Raw genomic sequence first — 24,641 nt, 5'->3', positions numbered from 1 at the left:
TAGCTGCCTCTCCTCTCCTCTCCTCTCCTCTCCGAAGGAAAAGTCAAGGTCCGAGACCAAACTGTTTTTGATTCTGTGCCTTCAGTCTAATATCACATGGGCCAAGTAACACTGTCTTGATAGTTGTCAGTCGTGGTTGTTTGACTTTGTAAGTTTCTCCTGATGTTAATGTCAATTGCTGCACACATGACTAACAATGACAAGGCATTTGTTCTGATTGCACAATGCCTTTTGTTCAATCAGCAAATCGCGTTTCATGTTTATTGATACCGTAGCATTTTGCATTAATCTCAGGCTCTGTGCTGATCGTGGCAAGGCTCATTTCTCGCTGCCAGACTCCTTTAATATCAAGGAACAATATACAAACCTGAAAAATGCAAAGGAATTGGCAAAGAACGACTGAGGGAGCCATTTAATCGTCTATCTTCCGTGTAATCTCTCTGATGCATTCTCTTGCTCAGTCTCCCCGAGAACTTAATAATAAACAGAAAAAGAACAGAAAATGTTGTTTCCTCTCACTTTCCTCCCCGGCCGTATCTCTCCTCCCTCTCTCTTCCCCTCCCTCCCTCTCTGATGCTCTCTCGCCCATCTCTCTCATCTCCTTCCTCTCACTTCCATCCTTCTCCCTCTCTCTCTTTTTTATATTCATAGGATTTTAAAATGTCTGTAATGGCCCTGGTAGATCAAAACACTCCTTCTCCCACTGTGTGTGTGTGTGTGTGTGTGTGTGTGTTTGTGTGTGTGTGCATGTATGTGTGTGTGTGTGTGTGTGTGTGTGTGCGTGCCTGCTCCTGTGTATGTGTGTGTGTGTGAGTGTGTGTGTTTACCTCCGTGTGTGTGTGTGTGATTTGCATATCGTGGCTATGCTCTGATTGGCAAACTGGCAACGCAGAGCCCAGCGGGGCATTTTTTATTAAAAGGCCCTACCACAGTCATATACACACTCACACACACACACAAACACATACACAAAGTTAGGAGCAGCCACTGGCCTGTATCAGAACCTAATGAATAATACTAAAGAGCTAGCAGTAGGGGTTCTCCATGTATTGTTCTGTAATGCCAAGAGCAATAAAGATTTTTATTACCATATTTTTATGGGCAGCAGACATAAGCTGCTACGAAATACTGGGACCAGTTTTTTATTGTCTAAAATGAAGTTGCATAGTAATTCATTATATTTTACTTGTCATGATGTATAAGTATTAACCAGGATGTTTTATTATTGATGTTTTATTTTATTTTATTATATTTATTATGTCACTATCTATCACATACCAGCAATGTGCGCAGAGCAACATAAGAGAAATTTGAATTAGGCAGTAATCTGGAGTAATCTTGAGAAATTAAGACATCTCTGTTTGATTAAACTACATAAGGAGATTCAATCAAACACTAATTTCAGCAATGAATTATGTGAAGTGGGCTCAAGGCCTCATAAGAGCATGATACATGGACTTACCACTGGAACAATATAAAACAGCTATATTTTAGAGGAGAGTGGGCAATCCACTTTATTTGGCACCATGTGGGCATATAAAAGAATAAATGTACTTCCAGGACCGGCAGCTCCAGCAAGATCAGAGGAGATGATAAAGTGGAGTATAATGAACATAAAGGGCCAGAAAGAAATGCTAGAAATGTGGATGTATATTTTCTCGAAGCCTCACTATGTATCATGTCATATTAGCTGTTATCCACAATCAACACAGAATCTACTGAGCTTCAGCACATTTTGAGGTCATTTATTCATTTAATGATTCTTCCACTTCACTACATTTCAAATAGAAATAATGCACTTTTTACTTCACTACATTTACTCACAGTTTTAATTTACATATTTAATTCTTTCATACAAAACATGTTGTTATCGTCAAGGTTGGATTATGAACTGGGCAAAGTAGGAAACTTCACCTAAAGACCGACACAAAGACGATTGGTTTTGGTGAGTTTCAAAATTGCAAAATTGTTAAGAAAATATAAACAATGGGCAATACCAGGTCAGCACGTACTTCTACATGGACGAGGAGGCATCATCATGTTCAGCAACAACTTTATGTAATCAATTAGCTGATTGGAGAAGTTGTTGTTGGAGGAAACTGGGCACTGCTGTATTAACAACAACGTAAGAAAAATGCTGGTGTTTCTTCTTATGTGGATTAGACAGACTAGACAGTCATTTTGACAGTATATGACGGTATATTTGACATTATTTATTTATATAGTCCTGTGCGGACTTTAGTCCAGTTCTCCAGGTTGAGTAACGTAAGAGTAAAGAGTAAAAACAGTGTTGAAGCAGCGACGGTCATAGTTGGTGACTTAGTTTTAACAATTGAAATGACCTTTTATATAATTGGAGAATAAAGTTCCTAAGAAAGGTACTGTTGGGTGCCGAGGCTGAATTTCCAGGTATGTGTACTGATATCAGTTCAAGTGTTAACAGTGCCCAACCCTGACTAAGGTAGGTGCATAATGACATCATTCTGTGGACCCATGCCTTCTCGCAGACAAGGCATGGGTCAATATTAAATGTAAGAGCTTTATTATTTTGGTTTATATGGTGCTCACATTGTGCATAAATTATCAAAACTATCACAAATGAAGTATTACTCCGGCATATGAGTCCTGGTTGAACTGGGCCTAATGGGGATTTGGAGGCAAAAGGATAAATACACAGCAAAATGAGCTAGATGTGCTGCAACAATAAAATGCTGCTGACATGTTCCAGTCGTCAATAATAAATCAATCACATGCTTCATATGATAATATAAGCTTCCAAACTAGCCATTCTGTATCACCAGTATATTTTGCTGTTAATACTTCTGTACTTTTACTGAATTAAGATTATGAATGCAGGACTTCTACTTTTACTGAACACTTCTTCCATGTCCTCAGAATTCTTTATTAAAATGTCACAGACTCAGGCTTTAAACTATGAATTAAAGTCTTGACTGTGCGAACCCATGACATCAGGTACATGCCACTGCCGGCACACTAAGCCCCCAAATCACTCCAGCAGACCAAGAGGAAGCCGCAGTTAAAGTGCAGGGATTGACTGCTGTGACCCCCGGCCAGCGATCACCGGGAGCCGCAGTGTGTCAAGAGCTCGGTCCTGCCCCCCGCTCAGACTGCAGACCTCAGCTACACCAGCGCTGTGAGGCTGAAAATTTTCATCTTGAAAAATGTCCGATTCAGATTGTGTTAAAGGAGGATTCACTTAAGAGCGAAATGACAGCACTCTGAGGGGCGATAAAACACACAATCAGCCTCTTCTAGTGATGGCAGAGATCAATGCTGATCATTACGACTAATCCAGTCAACAAAGCTATAGGCTACTGTTAATCCTTGGGGTAAACAGTCATCTGGAATCATCTTCTGTTTAAAAAACAGCACTGTTTCATAACTAACGACTCTGTGGCTATCATACAAAACCACCATAGTGTGTGTGTGTGTGTGTGTGTGTGTGTGTGTTTGTGTGTGTGTGTGTTCTTGTACTTGCAACATAGTGAGGACCAAGGTTTTGAACAACAAAGTGAGGCCATTTTGGCTGATTGTCATGACTATAAGGGGCTTTTTGAAGGTTAAGACTTGGTTTTAAGGTTTAGGCTATAATCAGTGGAAAGGGTACTGATAATCTGTATCCTAGTACGAGTACAGTTATATTACTGAAATATCACTCAATTACAGGTAAAACTACTTAAAATGATACAAAGTATTCTTCTCAAATGCAACTCAGAGTATAAGTTACTTTTTAATCTTTGATGTTTAATGCATTATCAATAGCAGTACCCCAAACTTAATTACCCTACTGACTTAATAACAGTAATTTGAGTAGATGTAATTAATTACTTCCACCCCTGTTTATAATTAGGTTAGGGTTAGGCATTTAGTTGTGATGGTTAAGGTCAGGGTAAGGGTCTAAGGAATGCATTATGTCAATTACGGTTCCTCACAAGTATGTATGTACAAGTATGTGTGTGTTTGTGTGTGTGTGTGTGTGTGTGTGTGTGTTTACTTGCTCTCTCTTAGGACAAAGCCATCTAATGAGAAATGAAGCGATGCACTTTAGAATTTGTCAGCGATGTTTCGGCTGATGGTGACAGACTATTCGCTTTCTTGCTGCTTGTTTGTCGTCACATTACATGACACTACAACGCCGCACCATTCACATGAAGTCATTATCACAGAGCACTGCCATCTCCACATCATCTTGTACACATGATCTTAGCTGTTAAACCCCACAGGGACTTGCCCGGGCTGCTCCCCTGTCATCTCTCGCATTGCTGTGATGACACCCCAGCAGCACCTTGCTGATGGGACACCTCCCTTCTGTGATTCGGCTAAAGTACATTTCTCCCCAAGCACCCTCTTCTCTGTCGTACTGCAGCCGCTCAAGAGTGGTTTGATTCATTGGAGTGTATTCTTTGTTTCTAAAAGACGATTTTATGATCTTTTTACTATCAGCATAAAAGCGAAATCGTCTCATCTCCTTCTCTCTGCAGGGGCAATTAGTCTGCTTTATGAAAATCAAATAAATTAAAGCGTTAAAAAGCTTCCACTGAGTCACAGATGAGCGTTGAATGCACCGATACAGCATCACTACTCTAATAGTAAGTTTCCAGAAGGTGCTATGCATATATAGGTACTGATAGAGTGAATGGTGGTGTCATGAGCGTGTATATGCGTGTATGTCTCGGTCGTGAGTTGACAGGCTGCCTGAGGGAAAGAGAGGCCTGATGGGTATTATGCAAATGAAGCCAGCTGTTTGCTGCATTGGCAGACTCCTCATAACTCTCTTCTAGTTCTGCTGCAAGTGAGAAAATATTTTATCCCCGATTCCCTCGTCGCCACATTCTCTCGCCTCCTCTTTATTTCCTCAGAGAAGGTATTTCTATACACAGTAATTTTATATACACCCTCCTCTCCGCATTTTAGCGTTATCCCCCCGTGTCTGCCTGACTATCCATCTGCACTGTTACAGTAATGAATGTACGAACAGGGAAAGCTTCCTTAAGCATTTGTTGACTTCTACAGTGTGGAGTAAATTATTCTGAGGCTGCCTGAAAAACAAACAGTTTTCCATGAATAGGTCTCATGTTAATTCAGATATTTACTGCAGCAACCTTATTTCAGTCAGTCAGTAGAAACCTTCTGTCCGTATTGTTGGATTTTCTCTCGAATATTTCCCTTCATCTCTCACTTCTGACTCTGCTCTACACTTCAAATCAAAAAGCCTTAGCTGGGATGATAAAATGTATGTATATTTATTTTTCTTTCCTTTTTCTTCTCCTCTGATGATCTCAGATATGTGCCAAACATGACCTGATGGGTGTTTCCCTTAGCAAGTAGGTAAACTCTGTAAGGACACTCCCATACAGAGTTTAAAAGCCTGCAACTCCCCTCCAGTTAGTTAGTCCAGTTGCCCATGATACAGCACTTAGAAATACCATGACCTGGATGACTGAGAGCCTTCATCAACATGTAGGTAAAGCATCTAAAGAGATTATTTATATTTCGTGTTAATATTCTTTAGTGGAATTTGCTCATAATCGTGCGTGAAAAACATCATCTTATAGTCAGTCTTATTCATTTTTTGGAGCGCTGGAGAAAGCTGACTTACACAATATCACTGTATAAAGATGCTATTGCTAACTTTTGCTCCTTTTACCTATGTCGTGCTCTCCAATAACTGCTGAGGAAAATATCTGGCTCTTTAGCTGCTCTTTTAACTCACTATGTTCACCTGCTAGTTGCTAACTTTGTCTGTCTGCTGCCTGGTGCTTGGTGGCTGTACACAGAAGTTTTTATCTGAGCCAAAAACATCTGTATGAAATTGTTTTTAAGAGGTGATATGAGAGTGAGATTGAACCAAAACAGTTAAGACGTGTGCTGTAAAACCAAAACAATGAGCTGAAAGGTGCTTAAAGGCACTACAGGGCGTTGAGGGATAATTCTGTGGGTTTGTAATCAGCAAACTCTTTGACTAAGGATGTTAATAAAAATCATTTATTGTTTAATCGCTGTTAAGAATTAATATTATTACAATAAAGCTATTTTGTCAGCTTGGGCTGGATTTTATTAGTTGTTGAATAGCAACAGACAGAACCTTGCAATTAAAATGAAGTCATTATTTTGTATTATTTAGTTTATCATTCAAGTAACTTTATGATTTTCTGTTCTGTTAAGTCATTATGTAGCCTACTCTTCTTTTGCATCAAACATGAATCAAGTCAGTGGTTTAAAACTATTTTCCAATAGAAGAACGTCCAACATTATTAATGATTAATTGATAATCGATGGTTAAGGCAGCCAACTATCCATTAAAGGATCTACTTAAAATTTGCATCCATATCTATTACATTTCACATATTCAATGTAATCTAATGTGAATATAAAAATATTGATTTGTGTAATATTTAATTTTTGGTGCGAGGGGTGTCTCTATCAAAACAATGAAAACAAGAGAAGTAGTTATGTGGTCATGTTATGAAGTAGCATAGGATCATGGGAGTTAAGGTAACCGGTCAACAAATGAAGCAAGCTGTTACCTTCTGTGAATTACAGACACCTCTGGGTTTGTCCATTGCTGGCGAAATTTTAGGATAATTAGTTGGTACACAACCCAACAAAATATACCAAAGGTCCAGTCATTTTTCTAAATCTTAATGCAGAATTTGTTACACATTAATATCTTCATTCCAGAAAGCTTGCAAAGTGCAGTTTGGATTGGTGCTGAACTCCTACCAGTCTTTTCCTAACCACGGCAAAGGAATCTTAATTCAACAAATTAAACATCTGCCAATAAATCAGTGCAGCTGATGCTGATTTACGCCTTGTCTAACTGAAAGATACTTGATTCAGCACATTAATATGCAAATTAGCATATGACATCATTTGGCACCTTTCAGCGCATTCATAGTTACTTTCCCTCGAGTGTCAGCGACACAGATCTCAATATTATGGGTTTTACCTACCTGCATTCAAGTTAGCAGCTAAAATATTCCAGGAAAATTCGGGGAACATTTGCATCATTTTGCACTTTGTTCAATCTGTTATTTTGTTCATGTGTCTAAAAACTGAAAGACATGGGGTTTGTTAAATCCAGGCACAACTGTCTTTCATCACTTGAAGTAGGAGCAAAATACAAAAAGTACATGTTAGAATATGCATTTGACTTTGACTGAAGGAGTGGCAATTCTACATTATTTTAACAATTTTAAGCATCACTTTCAGGTTTCAAACTGCCTTGTAAAGGTATTTTTTCTTGCCAGCTGTCCCTACATAACCTGTAATATTGCATAAGAGTATTCTGCTGTTTTACATAAACCCAATGCTGCTGAAACATAGAATTTCAACAGCCCTCACAGGGCAAGAAGCTATATGTCATACACAGCACGTCCATCCCATTTCAGTTTAACCAGTTTCTCAGGCCGACATCCATTTTTAGAAACATATATTCCCACGTTCACTTTTATCAAACCAGTGTGTTATATGAAGGCAGGATCTTTTCATGCAAAAAGCCATGAAAGAATGCTTTCTCTGAGAGCAGAATTGATTTGGTTGGTGTTAGCCTCGTGGTGATTACTGACTGGAGGTCTAAGTCTACCCTGCTTCTTATTTACCGCTACATTAGTGGCGAAGCGCTGTGTGCACCTCTACACGCGCCTGACGGAAACACCACAGCAGGCCTTCAAATCACTGTGAAATTACATCAGCTCTATACTTTGAACTACATGTAAATGAAACTTGTCACAGTGCTGTTGGAAATGCCACCTGTCACCTCCATGTTTACCTTCTGGCAGCGTCGCTGGCAGGGCCTCACAAATATACTTGTACATCCACTTGACTAGAATGTTGTTTACCTGAATGGCAATGCAGTGCAGACTGAAGGCAATTGAATGTCACTAAAATCTTAGTGACAGCTTGAAGCAAGTGTTTCTGTTTTAGCATAAACGTTTCTCTGAAGTGCTTTGGAGTCTTCTTCTGTTTCTTTTCCCCCTTTGAGGATGAAAGATTTTTATTTTTATTTTATTACAATATCAATATAAACCTATTGAGTTTATGTGACTTTGTGAAACCTTATGAGTCAATAAATTAGAAAGGATTGTTTCATGGTATGTGAATTTTAAAAGACAATACAATAGATTTTGTTTATAGTTTTGTGGCCTAATGTTTTAGTTCATTTAAACAGTAATATTTCTATGTGAACAATGGATCAATCATGTAATATGGACTGGGTCACTCGGAGTTACAACTCCACAGTTCCCAGCTGAGTGTCTTTCAGCTCATTGTTTTGGTTTTACAGCCCAAAGTTAAACTGTTTCGGTTCAGTTTCACTGTTCACATCATCCCTGTTTTCATTCACAGCTAAAGTTTTCAGCGAAAAAGCTACAATACATTACCTGACCAGTACTAAATGAGAAAACAGACACAGTTAGCAGCTAGCTGGTAACATTAGTGGAACATTAAGCAGCTAAAGAGTCAAATATTCCCCTCAGGAGTTGGTGGAGACAGAAAACATAGCTCAAAGGAGAGTGAATATTAGACTTACATTCGTCAGGGGGCCAGAAACACAACTGAAAATGATGATAATGTTTCTCTGTGTCTGCTGAAGGTCTTCATATGCAACTGTTTTCCAACACATTTGCTTTATAAGGTAGATTTTGTTCTGACAGTTTGTTCCACTGTCCCCAATTGGCAGAAAAAGTAAAAAAGATCCTGTCAACCAATTCTCACAAACAGCTATTAACTATGATTTAAGGGGTCCCACATGAACACGTTGAACTCATTTAGAAAAATAAAGTACTTCCATACACCAATCAGGATTTAGAACATTTTAATCAGGAACTGATGACAGTTGATCATCAAATCCGACCAACCCACACCCACACAGTCCTGATGAAACAGATAAGATGAGTTTCGACTGTTGAACTCTTAATAAATAATAAGCAAAGATGCTTTGATTTAAGTTGTGTAGTAATGCATATTCAATGATCTAAATAAATAATTCAAAGATCCTCTCTGGACATATTTTAAGACATATAAAAATATTCAGCTCAGAACAATAATTTGTGTCTCATATAGTTTACCAAAAACGTCTCATTAATCTTCTCATTTTCCTTCATTAAAATAATCCAGAATCCATAAAAACACAAATATCTTTAGTTTAAACACGAGACACAAGCTGTCTCCTACTTTGTGTCCTGTTTCCATTCACAGTTTATGAGCACTGTAGGTTTCAAGTTCCCACGTCACACTTGTTGAAGTTTCATACGCGGTCAAAGGCAACACGAACACCACTTGTTGTCTTATGGTACAATGAATCAAATCACCAAAAACTGAATTCCAACAAAAATATGAATTCCTGCACACATTTTGGTCAGCAAAACCTTTCTCAGGACACAACACTCACAAAGTGACTTAGTGCTCAAGTACAGCCCACAATTACATGATGATTCATAGCTGAGGCGTACTCACAGTTACATGCAACAGCTCACATCAAGATCACCACGAGCGAGCAAAGTCATTCAATACCTATTACTGAAAATACACCAAAAAATAAATCATACTGGACCATGATTGCTTCCATTTAGTGACGACATACATCCTGGTGGTACGTTCAGGTGTTAAACTGAGATTTAAAGATGATTTTAAAACACTGTGCAATTGTCTTCACTGAGTATTTTTCTGTGTATTTTTGTGTTTCTTGACATTATTGTAAATGAGGGAAACCTCAATGATTTGTGAGGCTTAAATAAAGGTTTGAATTGAATTGAATTGAAATTGAATTTAAGGTGAGAACTGAGAAACCATCAGATTTCAGCAGATAAAGTGTTAAACTCTGCATGTACATCATTCTATACAGTGAAGCACAAACATCACAGTGAAGTTTCAATCAGCAAAATTGATTTTTGACTTTAACAGAGAGTTAAAGTGTATTGTGTTTGAGTGTACTGGATGAATGGGTTTTTGGCCATTGGTTAACACAAGCTTAAGACGCCACGTTTGAATTGTTAAGCGTTTACGTGTCTTGAAAAAAGGATTTTGCCAACAAGTGGCTAAATGAGACTACAGAGGTTGTTGACATTAACTGTCATTACACCAAACAGAGACTCATCTACTCATACTCCGTCTTTACAGGCAGACTTTAGTTATTCTAACTCTAAATTTACAAAATGTAGATTGATCACTTCGTGGTAAGTATATTATAGTAGTATAGTAGTTGTTAAGTTTATAGCCTAATGCTGGCTTTTCACCTCTGGTGATTGCATTTTTTGCCTAGAAAATCATAAACTTGTGTTTGCCACAGAGCTTATTTTCTGCAATTATCCAAAACCCAACTGTAAAATCCCAGAGGCTTCATGTCAAGGGAACCAGGGCAATGCTCACTTCCGGGTTAGCCTTACGGCAGTCTATACTTGCCTGATGTGGGTTTTTTTGTATACCGACATGCTGCTGGTTACTTGTATGTGTAATGAAACTGGAGTAGTTATAGCTCAACATCATAATATATCAAACTAGATCAAGTAAAATCCTGCAGCACCTCACACTTTGAGCTGCTGACGACAACTAAATGTTGTGGATGTGTGTGTGTGTGTGCGTGCAGCAGTAAATTCAAGCCTAGTGTAACTGTTGGGAAAAGATCAATGGTGTTACAGTATCACTATCCCTGCCTCTCTCTCTCTCCCTCACACACACACACACACGCACACGCACAGACACACACACTCGGGAATAATGGGCTCGAATCAATAATTCTATAGCGCTAACAGAAAGCTTCCACAGCAGTTTAAAGGCTTATTGCACACATGGACACACACTCACACACAGTCTTAACACACACACACAAAATCACTGAACACTCAACAACAGAACTGTGAGCCAGATATTGAGTGTTTCAAACACATTCATGGCACCTGAACTAATTTGAAAACCGTTAAATGGGAAATCAATCGTGCTGATTCACTCCACAGGAATTAATTTTATTGGTTTCGGATTCACGTGTCACACACGGACTACCGCTGTAACTACTCTCACTGTGTTGCTAAACTTTCAGTTCATACATTCATACTAATCAAAGGGTAAAATGTGCACATTTTATCCTTGTTTGCTGGCATAAAAAGAGCGCCGGTCTGCTTGCTGCCGTTTGCTGTTTAAGCTGCAGAACACATCCAATAACTCATCTAACCAGAACAAATACAGCGATGATAAGGTGCTGTAATCAGTCAGTCATTGTCTTCCTCTATCCCTCCTTACTCTCCCTGCCTCATCCCCTCCTCCCCCACTCCATCTCTCATCATCAGTCTCCCCTTTTTTCCTCCCGTATCCCCTCTCCTCCACCCCCTCAGTCAGTATTGAGTTTACGTTTTCCTTCCAACAAACTCTCGCCGGAATAAATATGAGAGGAGTGAAAACTAAACGGTAAGGAGGCGATAACGGAGCATCCATGGATGTGTGGGTGAAACAAAGTGAAAGAAACCACTCACGGCCATGAATGTACTTACTCTCTTTTCTCACTCCCCATAAGAAAGTGTTGAAAGTAAAGTATATTTTAATTCAGTCCCTGTCTCCGTTGTCTCCCTTGCTTTCTCCTTCTCGGTGCCATATGCTCAAAGCTCCATCTCGGGCTCATTTGGAGTGCTACACACACACACACACACACACTAGCTCTATCAAAGCACAGGAACAGCTGGCTTGCTCGATATGGATGACTACTCGCCTGTCAACCAGTTTCACGCACACGCATGCAGTGCACAGGCGCACACACATCATCAAGCCTGGTGTTTCTTGCCGTTTTGAAAATGAAAGTGAGTGAGAGATAGATAGAGAGAGAGGGAGGAGGTCGGAGAGTTAAGTGAGTGAGTCAGAGAGCGAGCGAGGGACGTGTGGAGGAGTTTTTATTGTCAGATTCATTTGACATTACAATTAGCTAAATGTGTGAATATTCACCATGATATCACTTAATGATGCGATGCAGAGTGCGGGATTTGAAAGAGAGGGAGTTGGTGTTGTTATGAAAAAAAGGCAAACATGCACTCACACCCATGACATCAGAGGCACAGACAGTATGTGTCACAGTTAACGATCCCAACCAGACATTCGTTTTAGGTTTATTTTTACCAGCTGGGTGTTATTTATATCCTCAGAATAAAGTTTGGTGCCTGTAAGAAAGTAGGGTTTTATTTCAGAATGCATGTCTCCATAAGTAACACTATATTCAGTCATTTAAGTGCTAATTCCTTCGAAAAAAGTTGTAATAATGCATTTTATCGATTTGAAAATTACATCTTTTCTGCTGGTTACAATTAAGCTATATCTTGGCTGTCATATTCAAACAATGCAAATAAGGCATTATTTTTATTTATTTTAATTAACAAAGTTACATGAGGTGTTTACGTCCAAAAGAATCGGAAGAGTTGTTTTTTTTTTTCAGATATGTGGACAAAAGTTCACTTGATGGAAAACGTGGGATTGTGCAAAAATCAATTGTTCTGTCAGTTGAAGTTGTTATTTCTGCCGATGCTGTATGAGATCACCAAACAGTGTCTAAACTTTTAATATATTAAAACTTTTACAGTCCTTTTTTATTCTTCCTGAAATGTACATAAACGGTGAGTTGAGGATGTCAAGATAACTGATTTTCACTCCATGATTTTCATTGCCAAACGAACTTGTGTTGATGACGTTGTGATGTCTATATTTTAAAAAAAGAATGCCATCAGTCAAATGTTCAGTCAGTGTTTAACATGTGTTTCGTCTTTTTTTGGCAAATCAATTGCACTTAAAATAGTAGAGCAGAGAGGTGGAGTAATCTGTAGCCAGAACTGTAAAAAACAAAATTGCCTCCAATGACATCATCGGCGAAGTTGCATTGTGGGTGATGTAGGCGTCAGGTTTACTGTCCGACAGTGTTATAAGAGTGCAATTCTAGACCAGAGAACTACTTTTCAAAACCCCAAATTCATCAGCTTACATGCAGCTTCCTCTGGAGCCACAAAAGGCTTTATACTACTTAATTTCACGTATGGATCCACAAGTCTAACATCTGCGCTGGTGAGCTATTGACACAATATCAATATTTAATTTTTTAACATCACAGTTATTGTCAATACTGGCATATGCCGACACTCCTACTGTGAATCATGGCAGGGAAAAGTGCTGTGGCACTCCTCTCTTTGGGTTTAAGTGTTGTAATTCTGACCACAACCTGATTAGTGATGTCACTGCAGAAGCTGAGATCTCGAGTCAAAAGCAAAAACAATGTTGTTACATCACTGATGAGGTGTGGCCAAAAGTTAAACATGCAGAGAGTCTCATACATGGAGAATCATTTTTCGCATGTAATCAGAAAATCTAAGACTACATCAAATCTAAGGATAATTTCATTTTTTGTAAACATCTGCATTTAGTTTAGAATTAGTTTCTTTATTTGAGGATATTTTGATCACTGCCAGTCACTCTGCTAAACTTTATTATTAATAGAAAAGGACTTGTATTTGGTCCTCTGTTGAATTGAATACATTTTTGCTTGGGGTTAACATACAGCTGAAGTGTTCATTGATATAGAGTCATGCATTGTTCTCTTACCTCCCCTGTATGGCCCAGACTAAGTTTTGGCAGTTTATTCTTCACGTTCCCGGAGTTTCCCACATAGGCCTGACTGTTGTTAAATCCCTCTGTGGCCACCAGAGGGGGTTTAAGCTGGGGAGAGTCACTAGGCGCCTGGTCCTGGCCATCCATTGGTCGAACATACGCTGTGGGCTTCTGCTGCACTGCTATCGGCTTCCCTGATAGGCTGCCAGGCGGGAAGGTGGGGGTAGTCAGTCCAGATGTGGGAGTGGTTAGACCAGGAGTAGGCGTCGTCAGAACTGATGTGGAAGCCAGCGGGGAGGAGGACGTAGACAGGTGAGAACCCGTCTCATTCTCAAACGGGGAGGATTTAAAATGTCCACCATTTTCTGTGTTAGTGGAAGACTTAAAATGGCCACCGTCCATGGTGGAAGATCGAAAATTACCACCATCTGTAAAAGACAAGGAGAAAGGATATAAAACAAAAAAGTGAAAAATAACCAAAGCAGCACCTGGTATTTTGGAATATTGCTGTGCTCTGTGCTGTCAGATCTAATGAAGGTTGAATGCCAAAAATTCCCTCTCCCAGATGGATGGAGCCCATCACAATCAAAGCAAATTATGTGTTGCTTGGTGGTTTAGAAATCAGCTGAAAGATGTGTTTATCATCAGATACAGATGTTAATTTTCATAAAACCCGCCCAAAAGGTGATAGAGTCTGTTTTGCACTGAAATTATTCATGAGCACTTAGGGCTCCAGCAAATACAATGATTTTCCATGAATATCAAAATATGAGAAGTCCCCTTTTGTTGTGTGAATGGCAGGTTTAATCAACCAAACTGTGAGATAGTCCCCACTAGTAGTTCTACACTGCATACTCTCTTTCTCAACTACAGTTGGTTGAAAAGACAGATATCTACAGACATTTTTTATGTAGACAAATCAAGAATAAAAAATAATACATCTACAGAGCTTGTAGAGAGCTGCAAGAATTTACTTTCAAAACAATATTATGATGAACATTTTACTAAATGTTCTCCAGTCCCAAATTATTGTTTATCTCTGTTTAAGAAATCTGACAGTTGGTTCCAGCTTATTACAAGGTTTGTGAGCCGATAGTACAATGGTGTTGGTATCACGTGGTATCTGCATTTCATCAGCGATCAAGATGTCTTGGTAGTTTCCAGTTTCTGGAAAAAAAAAACTTTAAGATGGCCCAGTATGTACTGTCCAAATATTAGCTAGCTAGCGTTAGCAATATTAATATTAGCATTAGCAATGTTAATGTTAGCTAGCGAGCGTTAGGAATGTTATCATTTGCTAGCAATCGTTAGCAAAGATCAAAACGCCAAAGCACAATTCGATAGACCTACAACCATTTAGAGCAACGAAATTATGAAGTAGCTCTAAGCTAGCACATCTCAAAGCAAAGAAGAATTGTAAGCTTGTTAGCTCGTGAGCTTGTTAGTGCAGTTTAGGGAAGCTAGCTAGCTAAAAATACAGTAATACAAATAGCAGTGTGAATCAACGCCTGCTGCTTTGGATTGACATTTTTATAATGTTGTCAGCTTAATACTTCATCTACTAGCTTCTGTTCATGGTAACCACAGAATGCATTGAGCCGAATGTCGCAATCTAATGGTTGAATCGAATCACTGGCAGTGCAGTAGCACCCTTGCCTTAAGAAAGCCAAACTTTTTTGACAAACTTTTCTACAGGCCTTGTTTATCTAATATATACAGAAACCAGGATGGAGGAAAATCTGTCTGAATGGGAGGAATAACAGACGCATCTGCCAGAGCAGATAAAACATGAGCTCACCAATGCATCTGTTTCTGAGTAAGCTAAGCTAACTGCCTCTAGCTTTAAATTTAGTATGCAGGCATGGTATCAAACTTTTCATCTAACCCTTAGATTGTAAAGCAAATAAGTGTATTTTCCAAAATGTCTACTCATTCCTCTGTAGCTTTTCTTTCTAGGACTCACCTGGGAGAGGAACGGGCTTGGAGGTGTGGGAGGAGTGCCTTCTCCGTGAAGAAGAGGAAGAAGAAGACGAGGACGAGGAGGAGGAAGAAGGGCTTGAGTCTCCTTTGAGACCGAGTTCATCTTTAAGTGAGCTAAACAGCTCTTCATGCCTCTGTTCCTCTGATAAAGACATTTTTCCTCGTCCACTAGTAGCTGCTGTGACCTGCCCCTGCCCGTTCTGACCTAACCCCAGAACGAGGCCTGTTCCCTGGGTACTCTGTCCGTGGCCTGCCCTTGACCAGTCCATGGAGCTTCGGGACTTTTTGGAATTCTGATGCTGTATCGTTGTGGCGCTTGATGACGATGTGGTCGAAGCAGGAGGTTGCATGGAAGTTGAAGATGCAGAGGGTGCATTTCCCATCCTCTTGTCCCCACCTCCCTCTGCTCCTCCTCCTCCTCCTCCTCCTCCTCCACCTCCTCCTCCTCCACCTGGTCCTCCCCTCAGGGCTTCGGTGAAAAGCTGCGACTCCAAGGCGGGTCTCTCTGTTGTCGAAGTGGTCGGAGTCTGCAGGTTGTTGCTGCCTTTGGGGATTCCCACCAAGTGGCTCTGGTTAGAGTGGCTGGTTAACAGGTCTTTCATTTCTTCGTAGGAGCCCAGCGTGTTCTGGACGCGACTGGCCAATGCATCACCTTTATTAGTCTGAAATGAGCGGAGAAAGAAGGAAAAGACAAGAGGGAGGAAGAGAGAGAAGAGTATTAATTAAGTCTTCCATTTTTCCATTTCTCTGCACTTGATGAAAAGCCCTCTTTATTCATCCGGAGAGGAACAGTGAGAGACGGATAGGGTGACCACTGACCAGACATCAGGATGAGATGATTAATTAAACACATGCCACCCTTAAGAGGGTCCAGTCCCGGCTGCAGCAGTAAAATTAATGGGGCAGGAATCATTATTACCCTGACCCCAGATTCTCAAGCAATCATCGCTTGGAGGACAGTGCGGGCCTTACTGATATATGACGGTATAGCACCTACAGCTGCTACGTGAGATGTTCCTCAGAATAGCTCAAGAGTACCTTTTGTGTCAGTCACTGACAGCTTCTTTAATGATGAAACTACATGATTTGATCATTTGGCATTTTTGAAAGGACAAGAGCAATCAGCAGTGGGTTCAGTGCTTCTATTCTTGGAGGCATGAAAGAGGAGAGGGAAAAGTGAGGACCTGTAGATTTCTATCCACTTCTCTGACATTTCTTTTCTACCTGAGCAACAAATTGTGAAGCAAATATTAATCATGATGAGCCAAGTCTGAATTATGCAAGAGCTGCAGCCTATAATTTAATCGTGACATTTCATCAAGAGTTACAGACAAATGATGAACACTGGAAACACTGAGTAAGATCGATGTGAAATGCAGCCACGGACTGTAATTTAAATGCACACAACTTTTGTGCTTCAGTCAATAGATCGAGGTGTTTGGCAGTCGATACTCTGCTAATCACCCCTGTGGTAAGTGGTAATGTCAAATGAAGCCATGATAGGTTTAAAGGTTAAATGCAGGAAAGGGAGTGAATAAAACTCTTTTCTAATTTTCAAGACGAGGTGAAACTGCCTGTATTTGGAGAGGTTAATGAAGTCATGAATAATGAATGTATGTCCATAGGAAGTAGGAGCTTAACAAATCTTAGGCAATGTTTCTAAAGAGGATGAAGTTACATGTAATAATAATGAATAATCCCTACACTGCATTTGTTCTCACAGCGGTCAGAAGAATAAAATCACTTGAACGTAACTTTGTGTGTTCCTGTGTATAACAACTTCAGAAAGCAACGTAATACTGTTATAACAAGCAGTGATCCGTGGAGAGGTCCTATTGCTTACTGTGTGTGTGTGTGTTTGTATGTGTGTGTTAGAGGCTTCTCAACCTTACACATTAGTATAACAGTATAACACCACCCTTGCCCTTGCTCTGATGGAGGGTAATGTAAGCATCTTTCAATGCTAATTGCTACGTGGTGATGCCCCTTTTTCACAATCAGATTGGTTTGATAGTTTATAAACTGACCATCAAGAACATTTAAGTATCAGTGATCTTAAATGAGATCTGCCAAGGAAGTTTTGTTTTCACTCGTGTAACTTGTTGGTTGGTTGGTTTGTCAGCAGGATTACACAAAAACTACTAAATAGATTTCTTCGAAACGTGGGTTGAGGATGTGTCTCGGCCCAGAATAGACCCCATTAACTTTTGCTGTGGATCTGGATTAAGAGACGGATCCGGGAACTTTATCTCACTTTCTTTTACATTGTGAGATTTGAGGGCATTTTTTGACACTTTCTCAGGGAATACAATCTGATGCAGATCCAACTCAAATTCCAGATCTGCTGGATTTAAATATGTTTTATTTGATATTGGATTCGGCTCGACTGAATTAAAGAGAGAGTGAGTGCCATCCTTGTTTATTCTATGAAACGTGAAAACACTAACAACATAACATATTCATGTCTAGCCAGTAGTTTAGCGTAATAGCATGACCTTGACCTTTTTCAAATTTTCTAATTTTTCCATTTAGGTTAGCAGAGGGTTAAACAATTAGGAAGCTATGCCAAAGGTCTGGGTATTTTTACTCCCAGGAAGTTGAACTTTTTGGCTTCATGTGCCACTGAGCAGCTTTCATAGGAATGAATGGAGCTCCGCCTCTGGCGCTGTATTGAGACTTTTCCCTATTATATCCATGGGGTTACCAAATTCATTGAATTCATGAATGTCCGCAGCAAGCAATCAATACAATGGATGTTTTCATAAAGTATTTCAGTCTGGACCAAAGTGGTCCCCTGAGAGACATTGCTCTTAAATGGAGCCACAGTGCAGGCATGGCCAAAAGTTACAGAAACAATTAATGAATTATAAAATAGACACAATCAATATTACATCAATATTATGTAGACTAATTGTTTAAGCTCAAGAGTAAAGCCCCATTCATTGGATGAAGTCCTCGGGGACCTCATGTGATTTAAATGATCTCACTCCCCCCAAAGAGGCAATATGTTACATTGAGTGCATTTGTGTGAGATAATGGACGGTTGTGTTTCACTCAAATTTACGAACCAAACCCCAAAAGATCATCTAGTGGCTGAGATATAACTTCTACTTTGCCTCTCAAGCGCTGTTTTTTCAAGCACCAGATGAGTCTCCTGAATTTACACCTAATATGCTTTAAAAGCTCTCACTGATGCTTTACACTGCAATTTACACAATCCTCAGCCTGTACGAGGAAGAAAAGGCAACCTCAAATTATTGAGATTCGAATATAGACGAGTATAAAATATGTTAAACTCGAGTGGACAGATTTGTTTGTGAGCCCCAGGTAGACCTGGTTTCAAAATGAGAGATCCTTGTGGTCGTGTGGTCTACAAAAACCTCTGCTCAAATCTACGTAACCTACAACATGCATCTCTTCTACTATGTCTCTCTTCACTGGATCCTTCGTCTTTACACTCTAACAAACTCAGGAAAACCATGAAAATAGCAAAAAAATAACGAACAGAACAAGGAATAAAGCCTTATTTACAAAAGATTCATATAAGAAAGGAGAGAATTGCCTTCAAATAATCTTAACAGATGTAATTTCTGTGTACACACACACACACACTACACACTGTGGCGAGCCAAAGTTAGCTGTGAATAAATTAGCCCATCTCTTCTCCATCTCAGGCTCATGAATAAAAGATCTGGTGGCTGAAGAGGAACAGAAAACACATTTACAGAGAGGCAAAATGGAAAACAGAGGAGAAAGAGAGGATGAATACCTATGTGTGTGTATGAGTGTATGAGTGTGTGTGAATAGATCATCCCAAATAGCTGCTAACAGCATAACGCTCTTTAACAGGATTAGAAGAGGGATTAGCTAATAGCTGACAGAGAGGATGAATACTGGAGAGAGCAAGAGGGAAAGACAGAGAAGGAGAATGACGGACACATGATAGATATACAGGTACAGAGAGAGACGGATGGGAGAAAAAACGAGGAAGAGAGCGACGGGGAATGATAAAAGTTCTATAAATCCTATGTGATAATGAAAAGTGGCTGATATAGATCTGTAAAGGAGCAGTTCAGTAAGTTCAGTCAGCACTTAAACACAGAGAGAGTGCAGAGAGGTCGAGGAGGCCGTGGTAAATCCACTGAATTGTATGAAGTAAAGCAACAACCTCGGAAAAAAAAAAAAAAAAGAAATTGTTAGTGTGGCAAATAAATCAGCAGAAGAAAGTGGCAAGGTGTGCCAAAGCTGTTTTTCAAGTTTAGCAGCGCTGAGAGATAAACTGGGGAAGTGGAAGGAGTGGAGGAAAAAGATTAGTTGGACAGAGCTGAAATATAAAACAAGCAAAACATGTTGTCCTCTACACAGTCACTCACAAGAAGTATCATCACTCTGAGCTTTATATCTTCATAATTTCTACTATCAATTATGGTTCCCTTGTTAAGTTAATCACTGTAATTAAAGAGAGATGGAGAAATGCTCTGCACAGTCAGGTGCTGCTATTTGAAAGAATCCAAAATGAGATCTGAAATTAATTCTGAACTGAACTAATTGTCAGTGAGCGTAGGTTAGATATGACTCTACCGTGTCTAGATTGTACACTCATAATAAACATTATTATATTGGATAAAGTGACGATGGATAAAATGACTATAGCCAGGGTTCTATTCAAATGTATCACAAATTTTAACGCAAATTTCGAGAAACTCTGCAAAGGAAAACGCAAATGACTGCTTTAGTGCAACTATTAGGAGTCGGTGTATTAAGATAAGTGGTTGATAAGTCTGAAAACCATTATACCTTTGCAATAGAGGAGGGCGCAACAAAATCACGTAATTAAAAGAGCGGCAGTCAAAACGTCAAACAGGGAAAAATGATGTAGAAAACACAAATGAAATGCAGCATTTCCATTTGTTTCATGTATTAAAGGGCCACCAAGTCATCTGGGAGAAGGAATTCAAACACAGGATTTTGTCGTGTTGTTGTATCTAGAACATCACATGAACGTTCCAGGACCAATCACCATTAGAATTAATGTTTCTCAAGGACCATCAATTCAATTTAGGACAGAGTGATGAAAACTGTTTCTGCAGCGAGCCGTCGTAGCTTTGTGGGTTACGCACAGGACTCGCACTCACAAGACTGGGGTTTGTATCCCACTTGGAACATATAAATAGGCTTTATTGTTCACTTGTTATTTTTCTTTTCTGTTTTCTGTTGCTATCTGGTTAGGTTGGACTGAGGCATCAAAAACACTTGTTAGGTTTAGGAAAAGATGGTTTGGGATAAAATAGACCCTTTCGCAATGTTAAACACATGTTTGAATTAAGTCCCAGTTGAATATTTTCCCGGTCTTTTTTCCCAAGTCACAAGGCTACGACATCACAAAAAACGTGACTTGTCAGTTTTAATGATGTTACATGACCAACACCAGCACAGCTTATATTAGATCATGCTTTTATCTGGTCCAACAATGTGTCGAGGAGCGGCCAAACTTTTTGTGCAGTGAGAAGTTTTCCTCCTAGTATTCCTGATATATTTTTCCATCAACACTGAAACATATGGTTGATGCTTTTGAGTACCGTAGGTCGTAGTGAGTGTAAGTTTGAGAGAGTGAGATCAACCACACACGCATCAACGTTGCAATTGCTTAAGTATTGTCAAAAAAATAGCCTTCAAGGCTTCAGGCCACATTTGCACCCTTGAGACACAGCTCAGCGTTGTGAGCCTGCATGAAGCTGCTGCAGAGACATGAATGGATTAAAATAAGAGTGTATCTGTTGCGTAGGACGTCCAAATTAAAAACGCGTCCGACAAGCTTGCAGTCGAGACTCAGGGTTGGAATATATATAGTCTGTTTATAGCTTGTTTCAGCACTCTCAGTATATATAAAGATATAAAATGATGTTTTACAAAAGCTGAGGTGAAAGAGTTTTCGTGGCCACAAAACTGCTGAAATGCGTCTTTAATTGAATGCTCGGTCTTCTTCATTGTAAAAGCAAAGGTGAGTACTAGTTAACTATCACTAGATATTGAACATTATTGTGTTAATATTATTATTGTATATGTACCCGGGACATCACCCAAAAGAAAGTTTATCAGTCTAAACACAAGCTTAAAGGTGCTAAGGAATTTCCAAATCATTTATTTTGAGAAACTTGTTCCAAACGAAATGTATCACTTGCTTCCTGTGATGCTGGCTGGCGTTCCCCTGGGAGCGTGACGTCACGTGAAAACTACATATTGACGAGCGAGCGTGATGAGGTACACCTTAAACACGGTATGGGTCATTCATCGCCAACTCAAACTCAAAATCATGTTGAGACTTCTATTAAATTCATGGGAACTTGCAAAATAATATAGCTGTATTCCAAATACTTTTTAAGAATTAAAATGTTTTATTTTTTTGTTTTTTGAAGAAAATTCATGACATGAACTGGGAGGCCCTTGGTTAGTTGTCATGGAATGACCAGTATTTGTTCTTTCAGTACCCAAAAAATGCAAAAATAAACAATAAATATGAACAATCTTTTCATTTTGGCTCCTTTCACAAGTTAATCCAAATGCTAAAATGCATCAAATCCTCAGGATTCATCAAAACAGCACTAGTGGTGTTTGAAATATCACCCTTCACACAGCCCCGTCCACAGTCATCCTCGCTCTCTCCTCGCACACACATCTTGACCTCACCTCGGCACCATTAATTAGTTGGAAACAATTAGTTGGAGCATGGAGGCACCTCGGATTAGATTCATTATGGGAACAACCTCTCATGTGCTGCCATCACCCCCGAACCTCGAGCAGCGTCTTACTGAGGAGCCCCGTTGTCCTCTGCGCTCAGACACAGCAGCCGTTAAACACATTCCGTCAGGATTCAAAGCCAGTCCGTCCCAAGGTCGATACACTTGGCGGCATAACCAAGTGGTGAAGTGCCCGTCAGTAGCAAATGGGAGTTAACAAACCAAAATCAATTTTATACACAGGGGCCGGAGAGTGGCCATGGATTTCATGCACGGCTAGTTTACTTTCAGCTAAAGAAGAAACAAAATGCGGCATCTCAAGTGCCTTAGATCAGAACCGACCAGAACCTTGTGCTGGATGATGCAACACTAACGATCAATAGGCCGTCATCAGCTTTTATTATCTTTAAAATGCATCATGGAACAAAAAATTGCTTGGATAATAGTTTCTTAGCAATAACAGTTTTAAATTAATTGCTTGCAAGGCAAAACTGTTTCATATGAGCCTGAGTAACAAAGCACGGCCACTTTAGAGGAGACTCTGCCATCCTCGCTGATGAAGATGTCGTAAATTCACTCCATTTGCCCAAATGAAATCCTTGCATAAGGATGTCCATTCTTCTCCACAGATCAATCAAAACTTGCCAGCAAAGTATAAAACTGTCTCCTTAACAGCACTGAGAGAGCACTCTGTGAGCAGAAAACAGCATTCAGTGCAAACAATCACAGCCCAGCCAGGTTGTAAAGACTGTAGAAGAGTGTGCAACTTACTAATGTTAGCTCACAGGATTGCTTTGTGTTTCAGTCCGTACATCTGAACAGATAGAAGGTTAGTGTTTGCCTAGCATTTAACGATAGGCAAACACTTAATTAAACAATTTAACAATTGATTAAACAATTAATGTTATTGGTTGTTTTAGATCGAGAATGTTTAAGAAATAGTTAATAATATGCTAATTTTTTTCTTTTTAATGACTTCAATGAGAAGTCAGCTGTTGTTTTACACAGAGCGAGACCTTTAACCCCCTTCAGACCAAGGACATTACATTAAGACCTGGATACTGTGTCAGAGACTGAGCCCTGTTCATTTCTATAAAAGATGCTCAGCAGCGCATGAAGCCAAAATATACCTATATTACCCAGATCTTCCGTGTTGTCGGGCCCATGAAGTGTGCGTACTAGAGACTTCTGCCGACTGAGCATGCTAACTTCCGATTTAGCGCCTGGCTAAATTGAATAGAAATAAAATGATAGAATAATCTGCTTCTTTCACAATATAAGCTTATGGAAAAAGTCTTTTAGGGCCCCCGTGCATGTAATTACGTGACGTAAAAGCTAAGAGCTAAACGTGTGAACGGCCATGTTGTTTGCTGCAAGAGTCAACAGAAAACTACTTCCACCTGAGGATGTCAAGACCCAGGGGAGTTTTAATGAAAATGTGAAAGAAATGTCCCCACCAAACTTTGTTGTATTTTAGTCCCAGACTATGTTGGGATAGCTAATTCAGTTAATAAATGGTGCCAATTCGCCATATCATCAAAAAATACAGGCTTAAAAGCAGGGCTCAGGAGAGGATACTGGTACCTTCCTGTAGCTAACACAAAAGCCAATTTTCACACTGAGCTGAGGAAGAAGGACAAGCAGCTCTTCCTACAGAAACTTGTGAAAACTCGAAAATAAAAAGACGTCAAAAAACAGTAGCTAATTCCAACTGTAATGTCAAAATGACCTAATCTCTCCTAAAGAAATAAATTCAGTCCGAGTGGGGCTTCAGAATGAAAGCGGGGAAACGTTAGCTAACATTAGCTAACATTAGCATGGCTACTGCACCTCCCAACACATCTAAAGTGGAATAATCAAAATGTTGTATCTCATTTATTTGATTTGAAGATGAACAGAAATGTAAAAAATGCCAATTTGTGGCTTCAGCTGTAAATATTGACAAACTTCCAATCTTTAGTTTATGCTAACTTTAGGCTAATCGGCATCAAGCTCACTGAGTGCACACAATCAAGGCCGGTATCAATCTTCTCATCTTAGCATCAGAAAGAAAAAAAGCATATTTCCCAAAATGTTGAACAATGTATTAAGTCAACCAGTCTTACTTTATAAGGTTCTCCAAACAGGTTGAATCCAGTTGAGAAGAGGTCTTCGTCCTGTTGGACTTCCTGGTTTCTCCTCTCCCACTCTCTCCTCTTCAAGGCGCTGCGCTCTGACTCCAGATGACTGCAAGGACACAAAGAGAAAAGCTTGTTAGCATCCCCCACTGAGGCAGACACATTGCCTGGCACCAGTGAGACCTGCTGGTTTCTAATGAGTATTGCTAACAAG

The 24,641-nt window shown here is 39.6% G+C and overlaps 1 protein-coding gene across 2 annotated transcripts in view; it reads right to left on the bottom strand.

The window, feature by feature from the left end:
- aff2 (AF4/FMR2 family, member 2) overlaps positions 1-24,641 on the bottom strand; it is a 173,382-nt gene that overhangs the window by 100,570 nt on the left and 48,171 nt on the right. For both annotated transcript variants that reach the window (XM_084353930.1, XM_084353931.1), the window contains exons 2-4: positions 24,416-24,536; positions 15,557-16,235; positions 13,588-14,021 (exon numbers count right to left, since the gene is read on the bottom strand). In XM_084353930.1, coding sequence (XP_084210056.1) covers positions 13,588-14,021; positions 15,557-16,235; positions 24,416-24,536 — 1,234 coding nt within the window. The remainder of the gene's footprint in view (positions 1-13,587; positions 14,022-15,556; positions 16,236-24,415; positions 24,537-24,641) is intronic.

This window comes from Pagrus pagrus, assembly GCF_965226575.1.
Source record: "Pagrus pagrus genome assembly, chromosome: 5".
Taxonomy (NCBI): domain Eukaryota; kingdom Metazoa; phylum Chordata; class Actinopteri; order Spariformes; family Sparidae; genus Pagrus; species Pagrus pagrus.
Note: the sequence above shows the minus strand (reverse complement) of the source record. Positions and strands in the feature narration are given on the sequence as shown.